Genomic DNA, 17404 nt, shown 5'->3' with positions numbered 1-17404 from the left:
CTAGGAAATCACTTATATTGAGAGTAGTCACATTTACAAGCAGTACTCATGCTTTAAGAGCCATTTTAAATTTTATCTTTTGTCACCACCTGGTGGTAGAACATTTTATCATGTCTTTTTTGCTCTTGAAGTTCTTTCTTTTTGTTGGTTAAGAAAAATCTCTAAACCAAGAAAATGAGTTAATGTTAGTATTGACAATTAAGTATTAAACTTTAGCATTGAAGGCAAGCATTAATTTAGGCTAAGCATACTGTAAGACTTAATAAATTTCCTTAATGAATTTTAATTTGTTTTAGTGAGTTATAATATCTATGATCTTTTCATTTGATTTAAATAAAGCTTTCAAAAGATGAATAAAAATAATCCACACTATTTTCTTAGCATTAGCTTTCTTTTTTCTTAAGTTTAATTGATCTTTGGTTGAAGCTAATAGAGCTACATGATTGAAAAGTAGTTGGCTAAGGCATTTTATTATTATTTTAAGAACGAAAATACATTTACCATTATAATAGTAAAAATATGCTTCCTAAGATACCTAAAGTTAAAATTTCTTAAAAATTTATTAAATATGATTGAAATGTGCAATTTGCAAATTCCCAATAAACTAAGAAAAAACATCCTATACACAGAACTGTACATCATTTGTTGTAGACTGTCGCCACCTGGTGGACTGCGAAAGAAGCACTACAGACTGTGAATCTTTTAAGGTGGAATTTTTTATTGACAGAAAATTCCCATTCAGAATTTAAATAAAATTTCATCATTGGAAACAACAGCAGTGACAAGTCTGTGACAACATACCTATCAAAAAATTAGACAGTTATAATGCCAAAAGGAATTTTATTAAAAAATATGGGTCAGAATCATTTCTTAGCCCCCAATTTTGCTTTACCATCTGGGACATTTGAGGCTTGGACAGATTCTTGGAAATGTGGGACTCTGGGATCACAGCAATTGTAAATCCAAATGTAATTTATGTTCATTTTTCTGTCTTCAATATTTGTTATTATTTCTGGGTATATAAGCTGCTTAAAATAGATTTTTTCTATTTTCCCATTTATAATCAAATAAAATATGCATTTGTCCAATATTATTTTACAACATATGTTCCCAAAAGGAGCACTAATACTAAACAGCTTTTCTATGCCTAGTTGGTAAATCCTATGGCATGAAAATATGAATAACAGCATTCATTACATGTTTATGGAATAAATATATCAATCATTTCTGTATAGAATGTTTACACTGAAACAATGCTAATAGCTCTTGTGTACGACTGGATTCTTTCATCTCATTGTCACTTGTTGAATACTTAATTTGCTATAGGCTTCTTGAGAATTATCAATTGAGGTGTATTGCATCTGTAATACAGAAACATACAAACATATAAAAATAAAAAATAATATTTGTTTGTTTTACTTGAAAATGCATGAAACTTTTTTTCTCTGTTAACAGAGAAGAACTCTTTTAAAAAGTCAAACTTCATGGTTAGACTATTTTCATATCAAACATTTTAACTTTTATTAAAAGTTTTGTTATCTCTACAAATAATAAAAACTGGTCAAGGTCAATAAAACATATCAGGATTTATGTTTATATGCACATATGTATTCTACAAAAAGAAAAACCAGAAATTTGGCAGAGTTTGGGACAGAGTGAGATCTTTTGGGTGCATGCTTAAATCAAAGAGCAAGTATTTTACAAGGGTAAGAGTGTGGAACTTACAAGGACCCAGAAGTACATGTCACTTTTACTAGTGCCATGTACAAATGCTGTTCTGTTGGTCTTGTTTCTACACCAAATTATTTTTTCAAGTCACAATTTTCTTGATAAATATAAACATATATATTTGTGTGTTACCACAAATGCCCAAACAGTGCTGATCTTTAAAAAACACACAAAAAAAGTAGATTAAATGTTCTTCTGACCATGCATGAAGTTTTTCAAGCTTAGTAATTGGCAGCTCCTACATCCATGCCTCTGTTGAAGCGATTAAAAAAGAATCATTTCCCAGAACTACAGGTGCACAGCAGATTGGAATCATTATGAAAAAGAACAGAAATCTGGAGAGGAACCCAGTGAATAAAAAAGCCATGTTCCTGGCCATTCTTTTGCCTTGAGCTCTCTGTTTTTTCAGCTCCGTTTGGATATACAATGTGAAAAGTGCAAAAATTAGAGTAGATTTGAAGTAAGCCATACAAGATTAGAAATACATGCCTTGACTTAAACAAACCCCCAAAAAGAATGCACCAGGAGCAGAAATGAACTAAAGGTCCAACCCGCATTCGTACATTTTAAAAGCTGAAGCTTATGTAGGAAAGTTGAAAGATTGGGATGCATTATATGAGTTTCTAGAAAATGACAAGTTTTCTGCTGGTCTTCTGAATTTCCTATCCTGTCCCAATTCAAGGGAATCCCATTTTCTCTTATACGGACCTGTTAAGCCTCTGAGCCCCTGGGCCACTTCAAGTGTCTGAAGTCAGCATTCCAAACTAGTCTGAGGCCCTAACTGCTGGTCACCAAGTCTTGGTCTTGTCCAGAGCCCTCTTCTGAGGAAGGGATTTAAAAATGCATTGATGGCTTTGCCATCATGTTTTCATGATTCCACAGTCAAGATCTTGTAAGGGTAAAATGACTTTTCCTCAAACGATCTCCTAAGTAACTACCCTTTCATCAAGCTGGAGAAAAAGAACAATTGAAATGATAAAAACAGAACATTAAAAAAACCACCCAAGAGGTAAATATAAATATATATATATATATTTTTTAAGGTCTGGAGTAGGGATATTTGGGAAATGAAACTTATGAAGCAGTTAGTTCAAAGATGAGTATGAGTTAGGCTAGACAATGTATAAATGAATGGGGCCATTTATGAGTGTCTATATCAATAATAAACTTGAAAGAAAAAACTGAAGGAATGGAATGAGAGATTGGGTGAAAAGGATGGACAGAAAGAGGGCCAAAATATTAGTAAGATAGCGGGACACTGGAAGAGCAAAGAAATAACTGGCCAGTGAGATACCTTACACTGCTGTTCAAACATACTCCTGTGTATGTCTAGGACAATGACCTTAGGAGAGGAAAATCACATTTAAGCAAGCATCCATGTCTAAGTGTGTGAGCACCAGAGGTGGTTTTAAGCCTTTTCAAGAGTGAAGCATTTTTGCTTCTCTGTGCCGCTCTTTCTCCAGTGATCTTTCCTGAAGAGTAGAAAGCAAAGCTTTTGTTTTTCAAGAGGGCTATCTAGAAATCCGAGAGAAAAGAGGAAGCTGGAAAGTTTTTTGCAAAGGAAAAGCTGGAAGAGCTATGCGTTGGAGGACTTGCAGGGGACGCTTCTGGCTGGAACAGGATGACGCCGGGAAGATCTCGGGAGGAGTGAGGAAAGGGCCAAGATCAAACTTGGTGAAAACCGAGGGGCGGGGGCTGCGAGACAGGGGACCGGGCCGGACGAGGAAGTGGGAGCTCGCGAGTGTGAGGGACACGGGTCTGACCTGGAATGGGGGGCGGCGGTCGTTCTCACCATTGTCCCCGTGGTTTTCCGCCTGGGGAAGCGTTATGAAACATTTCCTTCCTCTGTGTCATTGAGCCCCTCCCTCTTTTTCGAAGGATCGGCTGCTCGGCTTTGGGACCTCGATCGAGGTGGAATTTCCTAACGCAGAGGCAGCCTTTTCCTTTCCTGGGGGAAGAGGGAGGCGGGGTCGGAGAAGGAAGACGCCGGCCTAATTTCTCACTGCACACTTTCTAGCCCCAGTCATCCCTCCGCTCCCCCGGTGAAGAAGTGGGGTTCCTTGATGTTTGTGCCAAACTGGCCTGCGGCCTGCAGCTGCTAGTAGATGGAAGAAGGCAGACTGGGCGGGAGTGGATTTCATTTCTCGAACGGAGAAAATGCGCAGTTCCCTCCCTGGGCTCTGGGGACTTGAACCGCGTTTCAGACCACCTATTCCGGAAGTGTGAACCCGAGTCCCCACTGTGAAGTCTCTGAGACCAAGGGCGGAGGGGGACGGGGACGGAGGGGTAAGAGAAAGGGGTGAAGATGAATGAGAACCCATGTTAAAATCAAGTAACTGGAAAGTGGCTCCTGGCCTCCTCACCCAGGCACGCTTTCTAGGGGAAGCTCCGGCCCAATCAAGCTTTTCTGAGAAAAGCCGGGACGGAGAGGGAGCCCGCTGCCACAAGCCGGCCTGTGGCGGGCCAGGGGGGATGAAAAGGTGGAGCGGGGTAGTTTTTTCTAGAAAGGGCAGCCCTGGCTCACCTCCCAGATGGAAGAGGAGGGGGCTGACGGCGGGGAGGAGCGGGGTGAGAAGAGGAGGCGTGGGGACAGATTCCGGGCAGGGAAATCTTGCAGATGCGACCCCGCGTTCCACCCCGACCATCCCTCCTGGAAAGTGCAACCCTGCTCGCGAATTGCGCTCCCGCCCGAGAGGGACGGCGGAAAGAGAGGGTGGCAGGGAAGGGGCGGCTTAAGGGAGTACCTTCTCCCTGTTGCAGCCCCAGACGTACAAAGTGCTGGTCCCAGAGCCCCCTCTTGCGTCTTCCGCCGCGAGACTGACGAGCCAGGGGCGCGGAGCCAGCGCGGAGGCCGCCCCCTCCCCCGCCCCCGCCGGCGGCGCTGAGAGAGGTTTAGCACCGAGAGTTTAGGGGGCGGTGTCCTGGGGATAGAAAGGCCGCCAAGAGGGAGGAGGAAGGGGGTAAAGGGGTGGGTGGAGACTATCGAAGATATAAAAGGGCGGCCGGGCAGCCTGGTTCTTGCACTCGCTGGAAAGCGGCTCAGAGCCTGGGTCCGTTGCACAGCTAGGGCGCGCAGTAGGGCCGAGAGAACAGACCCCAGCGCAGAGCGGGGTGCACCGCGAGCAAGGCGGAGGGCGAAGAGGGGCTCCAGGCACTGATCCTCGTGTGGCCCGTCGCCCCTGCCCCGGAGACGTCCCAGCAGACACCCGGTCAGCGCCTGCTGCACGGTGCCTCCAACTCTTGCTGGAAGAAAAACTTCCCGCGCGCCGGCACATCTGCAGCGTCTCCTCTTTAGTGACTCAGGGAGCCCTATCCGCGACCGGCTCCGCGCGCACTTTTAAAGAATCATAGTAATTAACTTTAACAATCCTGAGCCTGACCAGCGCGAGGCTCTGTGCTCCGGGCCGGAACAATAGCCCCTTCTTTGAGCGTGCGGCGGCGCGCGGTGCCTCCCGGGGCTCTGGTGCAGCAAGCGGTCCTCGCAGGGTTCCGAAGGCGCACCGCAGGAGGCGACATGGGGAACACGGCGCGACGGTCTTGGGGCTCGCAGTCTGCGCCCACGCTGCTGCTGCTCACCGCGGCCACAACGCTGCTAGTCTTGCAGGGCGCGCACGGGCGCCCAGTTGAGGAGGATGAGGAGCTGGTGCTGCCGGCATTGGAGCGCGACCTGGCACACGGGACCACGCACCTCCTCCTGGACGCCTTCGGCAGCCAGCTGCGCCTGGAGCTGCAGCCGGATCGTGGCTTCCTAGCACCCGGTTTCACGCTTCAGACTGTAGGACGAAGACCCGGACCCAACGCGTCGCATTCTGATCCAGCCGGCGATTTGGCGCATTGCTTCTACTCCGGCACGGTGAACCGGGACCCCAGTTCCGCCGCTGCTCTTAGCCTCTGCGAGGGCGTGCGCGGTGCCTTCTACCTGCAGGGTGAGGAGTACTTCATCCAGCCCGCGCCCGCCGCCGCCGCAGTGAGCCTCGCCCCCGCCGCCGCCGGGGAGGAGCCGCTCGCGCGGCCCCAATTCCATCTCCTGCGGCGGAGGCGGCGGGGAGGCGGCGGCGCCAAGTGCGGGGTCCTGGACGACGAGACCCAGCTCGCTAAGGACGCGGGGTCGGAGGGCGAGGACGCCGCGGCGCAGTGGCCGCCGCAGAACTGGGAGCCACAGCGCGCTGGACAGTCAACAGGTACGAGTCTCAGAAGAGTTCCTCCCACTTGTCTCTCCATTTATCTCACTCTCCCACCTTTATCGGTGCTGCGCGACTTGAGGGTAAAGTCCTGTTCGCACACAGGAGCCTGTGTCTGCGGACAGGACGAGACGTGGAGCAATGAGGCTTAAAAGGTTTGGGTTGCTGAACTAACCAAATCCGGGTAGAAAACTTAATTCCATTGGCCTTAATAATGAATGATCAAGAGGGGACAGACAAATCAATGATTTTCTGCTGACTAAGGAAAAGCGTTTTCATAGGGAAGAGAGAGCTGCTAACCCCGTTCCTCCCACTTGAGTTGAATGTGAGCTTGTGCGACTTCTGTCCACGCTGTTAATTTCTTCTTAAACACTGTTCGTGTGTTCGTTGGTCGGGTTGCAACTTGACGCTTAGTTTTGTAACCGCTGCCACTTTGAACACCCTGAGCCCAGAGAAGGGCGGAGATGGAGGGCGGAGGAGCGGTGGCGACCTCGGAATGTGCAGCCCGCGAGCCTGGACAGCTGCGCTCGGACCTCGGTTCTGCTGGCCTCTGTCCCCTTCCCCCTTTAAGAGGCTCAGCCCGCGGGCTGGCGGCGGCGGGGCCCTGTGCGGAACCTGCTTGGGAGGTCTCTGCCCGGAGCGCCCCGCCTCTCCGTGCCTCCCACCCGCCTCCTGGTTTGCGCTCCCTCTCGCGGCCATAATTCTGCTCTGAAGCCCTGTTGAGTGTTAGTCACCGCGATCCTTCCTGCTACGCCTCCTCTTGACTCTCTCATTTGTGTGCAGCGCTTACTCTTGAGTGCTTTCCGTTCTCTCACTTGGGTGCCTTTTTTTCTTTCTTGACTTGGTAGGATTCTGTTTTCCCGCAGCACATCTGCTCCTTGAAGCAGTTACATAGTCAAAGCCCAGTTTAGGACTTCTCTAGGGGCTGGGGCTCCATCAGGAGTCTCGGGGCTCTTTTTTTTTAATCATCAGCCCTGGCCCGTGTTCGAGGCTGGAGCTTATTTCCCCCTGGGGCAGAGGGAGTGGGGCAGTAGGCTGCTGGGCAGAGTAGGTGGTCCTTGTGCCTGGATTTGGCAAGAGCAGAGCACCCCCGGGACCCCTGGAATGAGAGAGCCAAATAGTGCAGGCTGAGATTCCTTTTAGGCCCCGCCCCTTGGCAGAGGCCCCAGCCCTGCCCTGGGCCTTCCACGTGGAGCCCGATGATCTCATTCAGGATTTGAGTCCTGGCCTGTGAAAGAGTGACTCAGGGGCTCTGCCTGCTCCCCTCGCTCCAAGATTTTACTACGGCTGAGGAGAAAGATGTGCACACTGGCACACTGCTTTTTGCAGATTTTATGATTTCAGGAAGGACAAAAAGAAATCCTGCTCAGAAAAAAAAAAAAAAAAAAAGAAAAAGAAAAAGAAAAAAGACATCCAGCCCCTCAGGAGCACATGGCCTGTTTATTTAAAGTAAAAGAGAAAACTTTAAAAATAACATTTTCTGTGAAAAGAGATGCAAATATTTTTGTTATCATTGCTCCGGATGTATTTTGGTATTATTTGCTTTGACTAGGGAGGCTTTCCTTATATACTCCGGAAAGGTAACTATTCCTGGCAAGACTGCCCCTGAGCAAACCATCTTTCTTGTGTCTTTACAGGAACTGGAAGCCTGAGAAAGAAGCGATTTGTGTCCAGCCCCCGCTATGTGGAAACCATGCTTGTGGCCGACCAGTCCATGGCAGAGTTCCACGGCAGTGGTCTAAAGCATTACCTTCTCACCTTGTTCTCGGTGGCAGCCCGGTTATACAAACACCCCAGCATTCGGAATTCAGTTAGCCTGGTGGTGGTGAAGATCCTGGTCATCTACGAGGAACAGAAGGGGCCAGAAATCACCTCCAACGCTGCCCTCACGCTTCGGAACTTCTGCAACTGGCAAAAGCAGCACAACCCGCCCAGTGACCGGGACGCAGAGCACTACGACACTGCAATTCTTTTTACCAGACAGGTGAGAAGAAGACATGGTCCATTATGATAGGACTCTCTTGGGAGTCGGTTTTGCAACAGACAAATGCATGTAAGGCATTTTACCCATATGTTGCCCTTACATTTTTTTTCATTGGCTAGCATGGTTAATCTTCCTTATTTCTTCTGTAATTTTAATCTCACCTTTCACAGTCCTATTTGAATAGCATTAGGGAAAATCTTAAAGTCACACAAAGTACTCTTAAAAGAACCCCTCAGGAGTTCCCGTCGTGGCACAGTGGTTAACGAATCCGACTAGCAACCATGCGGTTGCTGGTTCGATCCCTGGCCTTGCTCAGTGGGTTAAGGATCTGGCATTGCCGTGAGTTGTGGTGTAGGTTGCAGACGCGGCTGGGATCCTCCGTTGCTGTGGCTCTGGTGTAGGCCGGTGGCTACAGCTCCGATTAGACCCCTAGCCTGGGAACCTCCATTTGCAGAGGGAGCGGCCCTAGAAAAGGCAAAAAGACAAAAAAAAAAAAAAAAAGAACCCTCAACAGCAATGAATGTAGATGCTCCAAAACACAGGTGAAGCTAAATCCTGCCAAAAAGCCAGACCCCAAGGTTCATGCTCTGTCCCTACTAATAATCACATACCTTTGCTTCTCTTAGGACCTGTGTGGGGCCCAGACGTGTGATACTCTTGGGATGGCGGATGTTGGAACTGTGTGTGATCCCAGTAGAAGCTGCTCTGTTATAGAAGATGATGGCTTACAAGCTGCCTTCACCACAGCCCATGAATTAGGTAAGTCTGTTTCAGAGCGAAGAGTTAAATCCACTTCCTGAATTCAAACGGATAAACTCTGTATTGATCCCAGAGGGAGAGTCTGCACATTATATTGCTATTGTAGTTGCCAGAGCTCTCTAGAAACTGCAGAAAATATTTTCCCACTGTTCTAAACATGGTCATTTTTATTAGAAATTCAAAATAAGATAGCAGGATCTAGGGACATATTTGGCAATGCACAAGTTTATTCACATTCTGTGGAATGCAGACATTGTCTCTAAGATAGATTGTCTCCAAGATACATTTCTCTCCTCTAGAAATATCACTTTAAGACAAATGCGTCTTTGTTGGGGAAGAAAGCAATTGCTGCAGATGACCTATACTTTAACGCGGGTTTTGGATTTCTTCTTAGGCCATGTGTTTAACATGCCTCATGATGATGCCAAGCAATGTGCAAGCCTGAATGGTGTCAACCGGGATTCCCACATGATGGCGTCAATGCTTTCCAATCTGGACCGCAGCCAGCCCTGGTCTCCCTGCAGCGCCTACATGATTACCTCATTTCTGGATAACGGTCACGGTAAGAGGCTCCAGATTCTCTTTCTAGCTGTTAGCCAACCATCCACGTGCAGGCTACCAGTGAAACCACCTCTTTCTTTTCTGTTCTTTTTATTGTCTCTCCTTCCAAATTTCCATTGTCCAGAACATCCATTTTTAGGTCTTCCTTTCCAACAAAAGATAGCGCTTCTGGCCAAGTAACTCCCAGTACATTCACTTGAGTCTTTAACAGGACAGTAATTTCCTGTCATTGTTAGTGCCGAAGTACCCCATTGAGGGTAATATCTGAGTAATCATTTAAATCTCTTTGGCATGTTCCTCCCAAACTCTACAGCTTTCAAATTGATTTGCTGCATATCTCTCAGGAGAAGTATTTTCTGAAGCCAGGTCTTCCTCCTGCATGCTTTAATTTACTATTTATTAATATTCGTTGGCATTTTTCTTTGCAGGAGAATGCTTGATGGACAAGCCCCAGAGCCCCATACAGCTCCCCTCTGACCTCCCCGGGACCTTGTATGATGCCAACCGGCAGTGCCAGTTTACGTTTGGGGAGGAGTCCAAACACTGCCCTGACCCAGCCAGCACTTGCACGACCCTCTGGTGCACGGGCACCTCAGGTGGATTGCTGGTGTGCCAAACCAAACACTTCCCCTGGGCTGACGGCACCAGCTGTGGAGAAGGGAAATGGTGTGTCAACGGCAAGTGCGTGAACAAGACCGACAAGAAGCATTTTGATGTGAGTTTTTCACCACAAGTCACACTCCTTCCAAAGTCTGAATTGATAGAGACCAAGTGGTGCTAAGACATTTGATAACGATTTAGATTTAGCACCTGGACCTGTGTCCTGCCAGGGATATAGGATGAAGTATTGTTATCATTGATTCTTCGTCCCCTGACTGTCTCTTATCCCTTAAAAGGTCTCTCTTTTTTTGTCTTTTTCGGGCCCCACCCATGGCATTTGGAAGTTCCCAGGCTAGGGGTCGAATCAGAGCTGTAGCTGCTGGGCTGTGCCACAGCCACAGCAACGCAGAATCTGAGCTGTGTCTCAACGTTCCCCACAGCTCATGGCAATGCCAGATCCTTAACCCACTGAGTGAGGCCAGGGATCGAATCCACTTTCTCATGGATACTAGTTGGGTTGATTAACCACTTAGCCGCAAGGGGAACTCCCTTTAAAAGGTCTTTGATGAGGATTCTAACTCTGATGCAACTGTGTCTTCATTTAGACTCCTGTTCATGGAAGCTGGGGGCCGTGGGGTCCCTGGGGAGATTGTTCCAGAACGTGTGGTGGAGGAGTTCAGTACACCATGAGGGAGTGTGACAACCCAGTCCCCAAGAACGGAGGGAAGTACTGCGAGGGCAAGCGCGTGCGCTACAGGTCCTGCAACATCGAGGACTGTCCGGAAAATAATGGTGAGTAGAGAGAGGGCGGAGGGGATGTGCTGTGAAACGGGCACCGCTGAAGACTGGAAACTCACACTGTCATGATCTCCTTCTCCTTCCAGGAAAAACCTTTAGAGAGGAACAGTGTGAGGCACACAATGAATTCTCCAAAGCTTCCTTTGGCAGTGGGCCACCTGTGGAGTGGACACCCAAGTACGCTGGAGTCTCACCCAAGGACAGGTGCAAGCTCATCTGTCAGGCCAAAGGCATTGGCTACTTCTTCGTTCTGCAGCCCAAGGTAGTGACTTTTCGCCTAAGAACCAAGGCCTTGGCTTGGTTAATTTCAGAGTTACCCTAGCATCTTCTCTTGCTCTTGTTAATGTGTGACACCAGGTTCATGCTCTTTTCATTCACCCCCTCTTGTACGTTCTTTTATTTAATGTGTTCAATTTTAAGTTAAGACTTGCTTTGCCTCTCAAAACTTTAGCAACTGCCCACTTTGAGTTTAGTGCTCTTTTAGGTTATGAATGAAGCTTGAATCTAGCACTTAGGATTCTTGCAATGACGTATTACTTTTACCTATGAAGAAAAGCCCTTTATGCATGGTTGGATAAATTATGTATTAACATGGCACCCATCCAGTGGTTTTGGAAAATAATTTAGGTACAATCCAAAGTTCTTGTTACTGGGTGGCTAGCAGTAGCACGTGCAAATGGACCTTTTGAACGTCTGAGCATTGAACTCTTGTGTCTGCCGACATGTATGGAATGAGTAGAAGCATTGTTTTGCTGAGAGGATAAATCTGGCTCCGAGGTAGAACTAGAATTGACTCTGGTTGAGATTATCCTGTGTCATTTTCACTGTAGGCTATGAAAACATCCCCGGTTGTAGATTCGACATACAAATGATCGTATACAAGCAGCACCTACTGCTGCCCGATGTTATTCTGGACACTGAGGATATAGCAGTAAACAGGTTGACAACAAGCTCTGCTTTCAGTGACTTTAGCTAAAAGTGAGATAGGATAGTAAATAAATAATCCAAAAAAATTAACCTTTTTTTTTTCCAGATGTCTGTGGGAAAAAAGCAAAGAGAAGGGTAGTGTGTGACATGCGTTGAGGACTGTTTTAATTTTGATGGTCAGGAAAGCAGAGATTTAATGTTAAGGATGGAGTATAATGTTAATTTCAGAGTTTTCCTGCTCTTGTTAATGTGTGACCCCAGGTACATGCTCTTCCTCTTTCAGGTGGTAGATGGTACTCCTTGTAGCCCAGATTCCACCTCTGTCTGCGTGCAAGGACAGTGTGTAAAGGCTGGTTGTGATCGCATCATAGATTCCAAAAAGAAGTTCGATAAATGTGGCATTTGTGGAGGAAATGGATCTACATGCAAGAAGATATCAGGATCAGTTACGAGTGCAAAGTAAGTGTTAAGACACCATCCTCCCAAAAGTCCTGTCATTTGAATGTAACTTTTTAAAGCTCTAGCAAAAATTACATTCTTAAAAATTACCTAGTTTTTGAGCTAAGCAATGTAATTAGGCTGCAAATGAGAGATTTTTTATCTGTGTTTCTCACCTACAGACCTGGCTATCATGATATCGTCACAATTCCAACCGGAGCCACCAACATTGAAGTGAAACAGCGAAATCAGAGGGGTTCCAGAAATAATGGAAGCTTCCTTGCCATCAAAGCTGCCGATGGCACATACATCCTGAATGGCGACTTCACTTTGTCCACTTTAGAGCAAGACATCACATACAAAGGTAGTGTCTTGAGATACAGCGGTTCCTCCGCAGCGCTGGAAAGAATTCGAAGCTTTAGCCCCCTCAAGGAGCCCTTAACCATCCAAGTCCTGACGGTGGGCAATGCCCTTCGACCAAAAATTAAGTACACTTATTTTGTGAAGAAGAAGAAGGAATCTTTCAATGCCATCCCTACTTTCTCAGAGTGGGTCATTGAAGAGTGGGGCGAGTGTTCCAAGACATGCGGACTAGGTGTGCAGAGAAGGCTGGTGGAGTGCCGAGACATCAATGGGCAGCCTGCTTCCGAGTGTGCCAAGGAAGTGAAGCCAGCCAGCACCAGACCTTGCGCGGACCTGCCATGCCCACATTGGCAGCTGGGGGACTGGTCGCCATGTTCCAAGACTTGCGGGAAGGGTTACAAAAAGAGAACCTTGCAGTGTCTGTCCCATGATGGGGGGGTGTTGGCGCATGAGAGCTGCGATCCTCTAAAGAAACCTAAACATTACATAGATTTCTGCACGATGGCAGAGTGCAGTTAAGCAGGGGCTGTGTTGAGGGCAGAGGGCAGTGGGGAAGGGCTGATGCACTGAAATCAAGAAGGCTGGAGGAATCCAGGGCACCTTGCCAGTGATCAGCGAGGTGTGGCGATGAGTTGCGAGGTAGAGGTAGGTAGAAAAGAAGTTAGGTCATCAGAATTTCCTGCCAGTTACAAATTTGATAGGGTAGTTCCTGAGGATTATTCGTATCTGACCAATGATAGAGCATGATAAAGCCCCAGGGCATTATTATTTCTTCTGTTACGTCTGTGACAAGTTTTTACAGAAATAGAAACAATTGTCAAAGTAACTAAGAAATAAGGTAATCCTTGTTTCCTGGTACCGATGAAGTGCTTTGTATCATGGAGGTTGGGACATGAAAAGCAGGAGGAAGATGAGGTTTTGGGCTTAAGATAGGGCTTCCTTTACTTCACTAAGGCTGGAGTGAGAAAGGAGTCTGCATAGGATCTTTAACCAGCTCTGTTCATGGCTGCTGTGGTTTCAGAGAATGTTCATGCCATCGCTTCTATTGAGAGCTAAGAATCCAAGATTGTCCAGCATGAGAAATGACTCACCTGACTCCATCCTTCCTTTCTTGTGTCATTATTGTGTCTTTATTTGTGAGCTCATTTTGATGAAGAAACAATTCTATGTATTTGTAAAATCGGCATTTCAGTCTACAAGGGGAAAAAAAAAAAAAAAAGCAGTGATGTATCAGATGCTGTTAAAAGCTAGGGGAGGCCGGATGATCTGGGCCCCTCCTACCTTTCTTTCCTCCTGATGTAAGCCTGCTTAAGGAATGTGGATGTGAAAACAAAACAAAGCAGTTTGCATCTGAAGTCAGTAAGATCACACAAAAAGGATGTAATGCCAGAACAAGAATGGGGTGTGTACAACAGGGTCCCCAGTGTTTGGGGACATTGAAGTCACTTGTCTCGCAGTGGGGAGGCTACTGAGGGGTAGCAGGTCCATCCCCAGCAGCTGGTCCAACAGTCATATCCTGGTGAATGTCTGTTCAGCTCTTCTACTATTAAAGAGAATGACTTTTTCCATATGTATATAGTAAAATATCTTACTATAAATTCTATGTACTTTATAAGTATTGGTTTGTGTGTTCCTTCTAAGAAGGACTCTAGTTTGTAATAAATGCCTATAATAACATATTTATTTTTATACATTTCTTTCTAATGATAAAACTTTTAAGTTATATCGCTTTTGTAAAAGGTCATGTAAGAATAGAGTATTTATACAATATATGTTACTAGAAATAATAAAAGGACACTTTTTGAATGTGTGTCTATTTTTTTTTTAATGGGAATTGATTCCTGGGAAGGAAATCTGAGATACAAATCTTGAATCTGAAGACAGAATATTTTCTTAAATTCTCATAGAAATAAGATGTTGTTCTAATGAAATGTACTTTGTGTATCCTTGGTATATGTGATTGCTACAAAGAGAGATATCTATTATATCTTTGGTGATGGATAGGTTTGTTAATGATGTCATAATACATACCAGTGGTTGGCAAGCTTTTTCTGTAAAGAGCCAAATAGTATATAGGTTTTGTGAGTCATACCCTCTCTGTCACAGCTACTCAACCATGCAGTAGTAGCATGAAAATAGGGGTAGACAGTATCTAAGTGAATGGGCATGGTGGTGTTCCAATAAAACTTTATTTACAAAAGAGCGGGCCAAATTTGTTCTGTGGGCATAGTTTGCTGACCTCTGAAGGGATAACACAAATGAAAAAAGGTGGGGTTCTGGATGCATTTTGAACTTGTGTCTCTTCCTTAAGTATATCACATAAGTAAAATTATGTGCAAGAATTTAAGCTAATGGGTAGAAAACAACGGCTTCTAAATTACATTTGGGAAAGACGTGCTTGGTGAGGCGAACCCTCCAAATGTCCCATTTGCTCTTCAGGAATATATGGGGAGCTCTGGAGAAACCCTAGAACGCCCAGACCACTCTCTTGGTGGCCTTTTGTATGTCATTGTATCTTAAGTACGAAAAGGTACATGAGTGACTTGAAACGTTCAGGCTGCTTCCAAAGGAACTGCATTTCTCTCAGGAAACAGCTTATTTACTAGAAGACTCAGATGATGTGTTTAACCACAGATATTTCTGCCTTTACACTTTCATCCTCTTTTTCACCCCTGTTAGAACCGTTTTCTCTAGTAGTTCTCTGTGACGTGCTCATTTCAGATTCTAATGCGAATTCTGATTTGCCCTCAACATTAGTCGAAATGTTTTCTCCCTGAGCAGCTGAAGATAAGATTCTCAGAAGTGTGGGGCAGAGTGTGGAGCAGGGGGCGAACAGTCATGTTATCCTCTGATTAAGTTTTTTCCCACCAGACTGAAAGGTAAAAAGTCAAGTCACACTGGTCCCATAGAGTTCAGTTAAACATAGAATTTGGCCAGGAAATTCAGTGGCCTAACAGGCTCTTGGCTTCAAAAAACTTTATCACAATGATTCATTTGCCTGTATTACTATGGTACAAATCCTCCTAGTAAGTGACATAGAAGCTACTACACACACACACAGGAAATACCCTCTATCACTATATAAGCAATTTGATAAATGAAATAAATGTATTTAGAATGATAACATAATAAAAAGAGGTCATTTGCAGATGTTGCAAGGAGACTGAATTTCAGGATATAAAGAGAGAAAAACAGCCAAAAGATTTTTCCACCACGACATTCTCAGTTCAAGATAATGCCCAACCACTTCTTAAGTTGCCACACTATTTTCTTCAGCCCTCTACTGGTGAGATTTCCTTTTATCAGTCAACTGAGCAGTTTACTCTGTTTCTCCAGCCGAGATAGTTCATCTTAAAATATCCATCCGGTTCCTGTGCCCTTGACCGGGAAACTGCTTAAAAGCAGAAAAGTTTTTGTGCTCACTTCTGTTGCAGGTACAGATGGATGATTTTGACCAACTAATTCAAACCCCTAATTTTCAAAGCTTTCAATGGGCACTTTCTCTAGTATTCCAATCACCACCACACAAGCACAATTTTTCTGTCAGAGCTTTCACACAAAAATCAGCAGAAATCATTTCCAACTTTTGCTTTTTGTTTACTTTGTCTTCTAGAAGAGGGTCATAGAGATCTTAATGTGATTTAGGAAGAATAGATGCACTACAATTTGCTAATCTCATTGGTTTCCCAAAAGAAAAAGAAAAATTAATATAAGGGTTGGGGTGCTAAACCTAACAAAGAAATTGACCCAAGCTACTCCAATAGAAATGCAATCTGTTCTTTCATTTGCATATTTCCGTGACCTGAAGGAGCTCATGTAACTTTGGCAGAAATGAAAACAATAAAACATAGGAGATGCTACATTTGGTCAAAAAGTTTTCCCAGCCAATAAATGTTTTGTGCCATCTCTTCAGAGCAGCAGAACACGAAACAATAAACCCATAAACATGCAAAGTCGCATAGGAATACATTGCTACACAGGATGACTACTCAGCCACTTAACTCTCTTTGGTCTCAATTTTGGAACTTTCTAAAGTGGTCTGTGTTCAATGTTCTCTTTTGCCCATAATTTAAAAGCCTGAACTTTTCCTTACAGCCCTTTGTATTCATCACATTGTTCTTATTTTAGGGTAAGTTTGCATGATTATAAACAACTATTAGTAATTTAGCATATTTTGTTAGCTCTCATAATTTCTTTTTCTTTAGGATTACTATTGTTTTAGTTTCCATTGCTTAAAAAAGGGACAATAAACCATTTACTTGCTGGAGTGGGAAGGAAATTGAGGACAATTTTATGTAGAATCATCCAGGAAAGTTTTCTTCAATAGTATTTTGGAGGAAACCTGAGGGATGCCTGGAGACAGCTGTCCCAGGGCTGAGATTACAATAGGCAGGTGGCTGCCCCAGGTAGGAGTAAACTCACCTTCTTGGAGGGGAGAGCAAGAGGCCAATGTGGCTGGAGCAGTAAGGAGAGGGGAGAAAGAAGAGGTTAGTGGAGGGCAGATAATGTACTCTATAGAAGTAGGAAGTAAGATTGGGTTTTTCTCTGAGTGAGGTGAGGAGCCAGTGGAAAAAAACTGAGCAACAAAGAAACATAATCTGACAACATTTTAGCCCAAAAAAGGAGACCAGACAGGAGCCAGATAGAAAACTATTGCAAAAATTGCAATGAATGATTATGATGGGCTGAACTGGGGTGATAACCATGGAGGTGGTAAAAGAAGTCAGCTCTGCTGTTCAAGACTTTGAGAGTTGCAGATGGATATAGATGTGAAATGGGAAAAATAACATGGATGAATCCAGAGATGTTTTTGCTTCTCTGCTTTTTTTTTTTTTTTTTTTTTTGGTGGGAGGTATTTTCTGGGCAAGGCTACACTCTACCTACAGAACAATAGTAAGTATTGAAACCAGTTATACCTATAGCTAAATATAAGTAGTTGTTGAAAATATGGTCTCAAAATTAACAGGAAATATAAAAATAGTAGTTAAAGAGAAGATATATAATGTGCAATATTTTAATAATAATAATAAATCAAGTCTAAAACTAGATGTCATATGGAGTTCCC

General features: G+C 44.8%; 3 protein-coding genes across 3 annotated transcripts; 1 reads left to right on the top strand and 2 right to left on the bottom strand.

Moving 5' to 3' along the window:
• LOC110256469 lies at nucleotides 699-4463 on the bottom strand. Its single transcript, XM_021070863.1, has 2 exons — nucleotides 3492-4463; nucleotides 699-1361 (listed from the first exon to the last, which is right to left on the bottom strand). The coding sequence occupies exon 1, from the start codon at nucleotides 4371-4373 to the stop codon at nucleotides 3720-3722; it is 654 nt and encodes a 217-aa protein (XP_020926522.1). The 5' UTR covers nucleotides 4374-4463; the 3' UTR covers nucleotides 699-1361; nucleotides 3492-3719.
• LOC110256366 lies at nucleotides 1432-5244 on the bottom strand. Its single transcript, XM_021069841.1, has 4 exons — nucleotides 5134-5244; nucleotides 4473-5062; nucleotides 3521-3676; nucleotides 1432-2678 (listed from the first exon to the last, which is right to left on the bottom strand). Exons 1-4 carry the CDS (start codon nucleotides 5242-5244, stop codon nucleotides 2663-2665), a joined length of 873 nt encoding a protein of 290 aa, XP_020925500.1. The 3' UTR covers nucleotides 1432-2662.
• On the top strand, nucleotides 5006-13788 carry ADAMTS1 (ADAM metallopeptidase with thrombospondin type 1 motif 1). The gene is given in 9 exon segments (NM_001144843.1): nucleotides 5006-5909; nucleotides 7547-7893; nucleotides 8520-8652; nucleotides 9047-9214; nucleotides 9642-9928; nucleotides 10419-10605; nucleotides 10698-10873; nucleotides 11822-11997; nucleotides 12159-13788. Coding segments are annotated over 9 exon segments (2841 nt in total). The 5' UTR covers nucleotides 5006-5242; the 3' UTR covers nucleotides 12859-13788.

This window comes from Sus scrofa, chromosome 13, assembly GCF_000003025.6.
Source record: "Sus scrofa isolate TJ Tabasco breed Duroc chromosome 13, Sscrofa11.1, whole genome shotgun sequence".
NCBI classification, from domain to species: domain Eukaryota; kingdom Metazoa; phylum Chordata; class Mammalia; order Artiodactyla; family Suidae; genus Sus; species Sus scrofa.
This window is presented reverse-complemented; position numbering and strand designations above follow the sequence as displayed.

What these genes read in the sequence shown, in the direction of transcription:
- LOC110256469 (XM_021070863.1), bottom strand. Translation starts at nt 4,373, where the DNA reads ATGGTCGGGGTGGAACGCGGGGTCGCATCTGCAAGATTTCCCTGCCCG.
- LOC110256366 (XM_021069841.1), bottom strand. Translation starts at nt 5,244, where the DNA reads ATGTCGCCTCCTGCGGTGCGCCTTCGGAACCCTGCGAGGACCGCTTGC. An exon ending in AAGAAGGGGCTATTGTTCCG is followed by an intron (nt 5,063 to 5,133) that starts GCCCGGAGCACA and finishes ATTCTTTAAAAG; the next exon opens with TGCGCGCGGAGCCGGTCGCG. An exon ending in GGGGCTGCAACAGGGAGAAG is followed by an intron (nt 3,677 to 4,472) that starts GTACTCCCTTAA and finishes CTCTTCCCCCAG; the next exon opens with GAAAGGAAAAGGCTGCCTCT.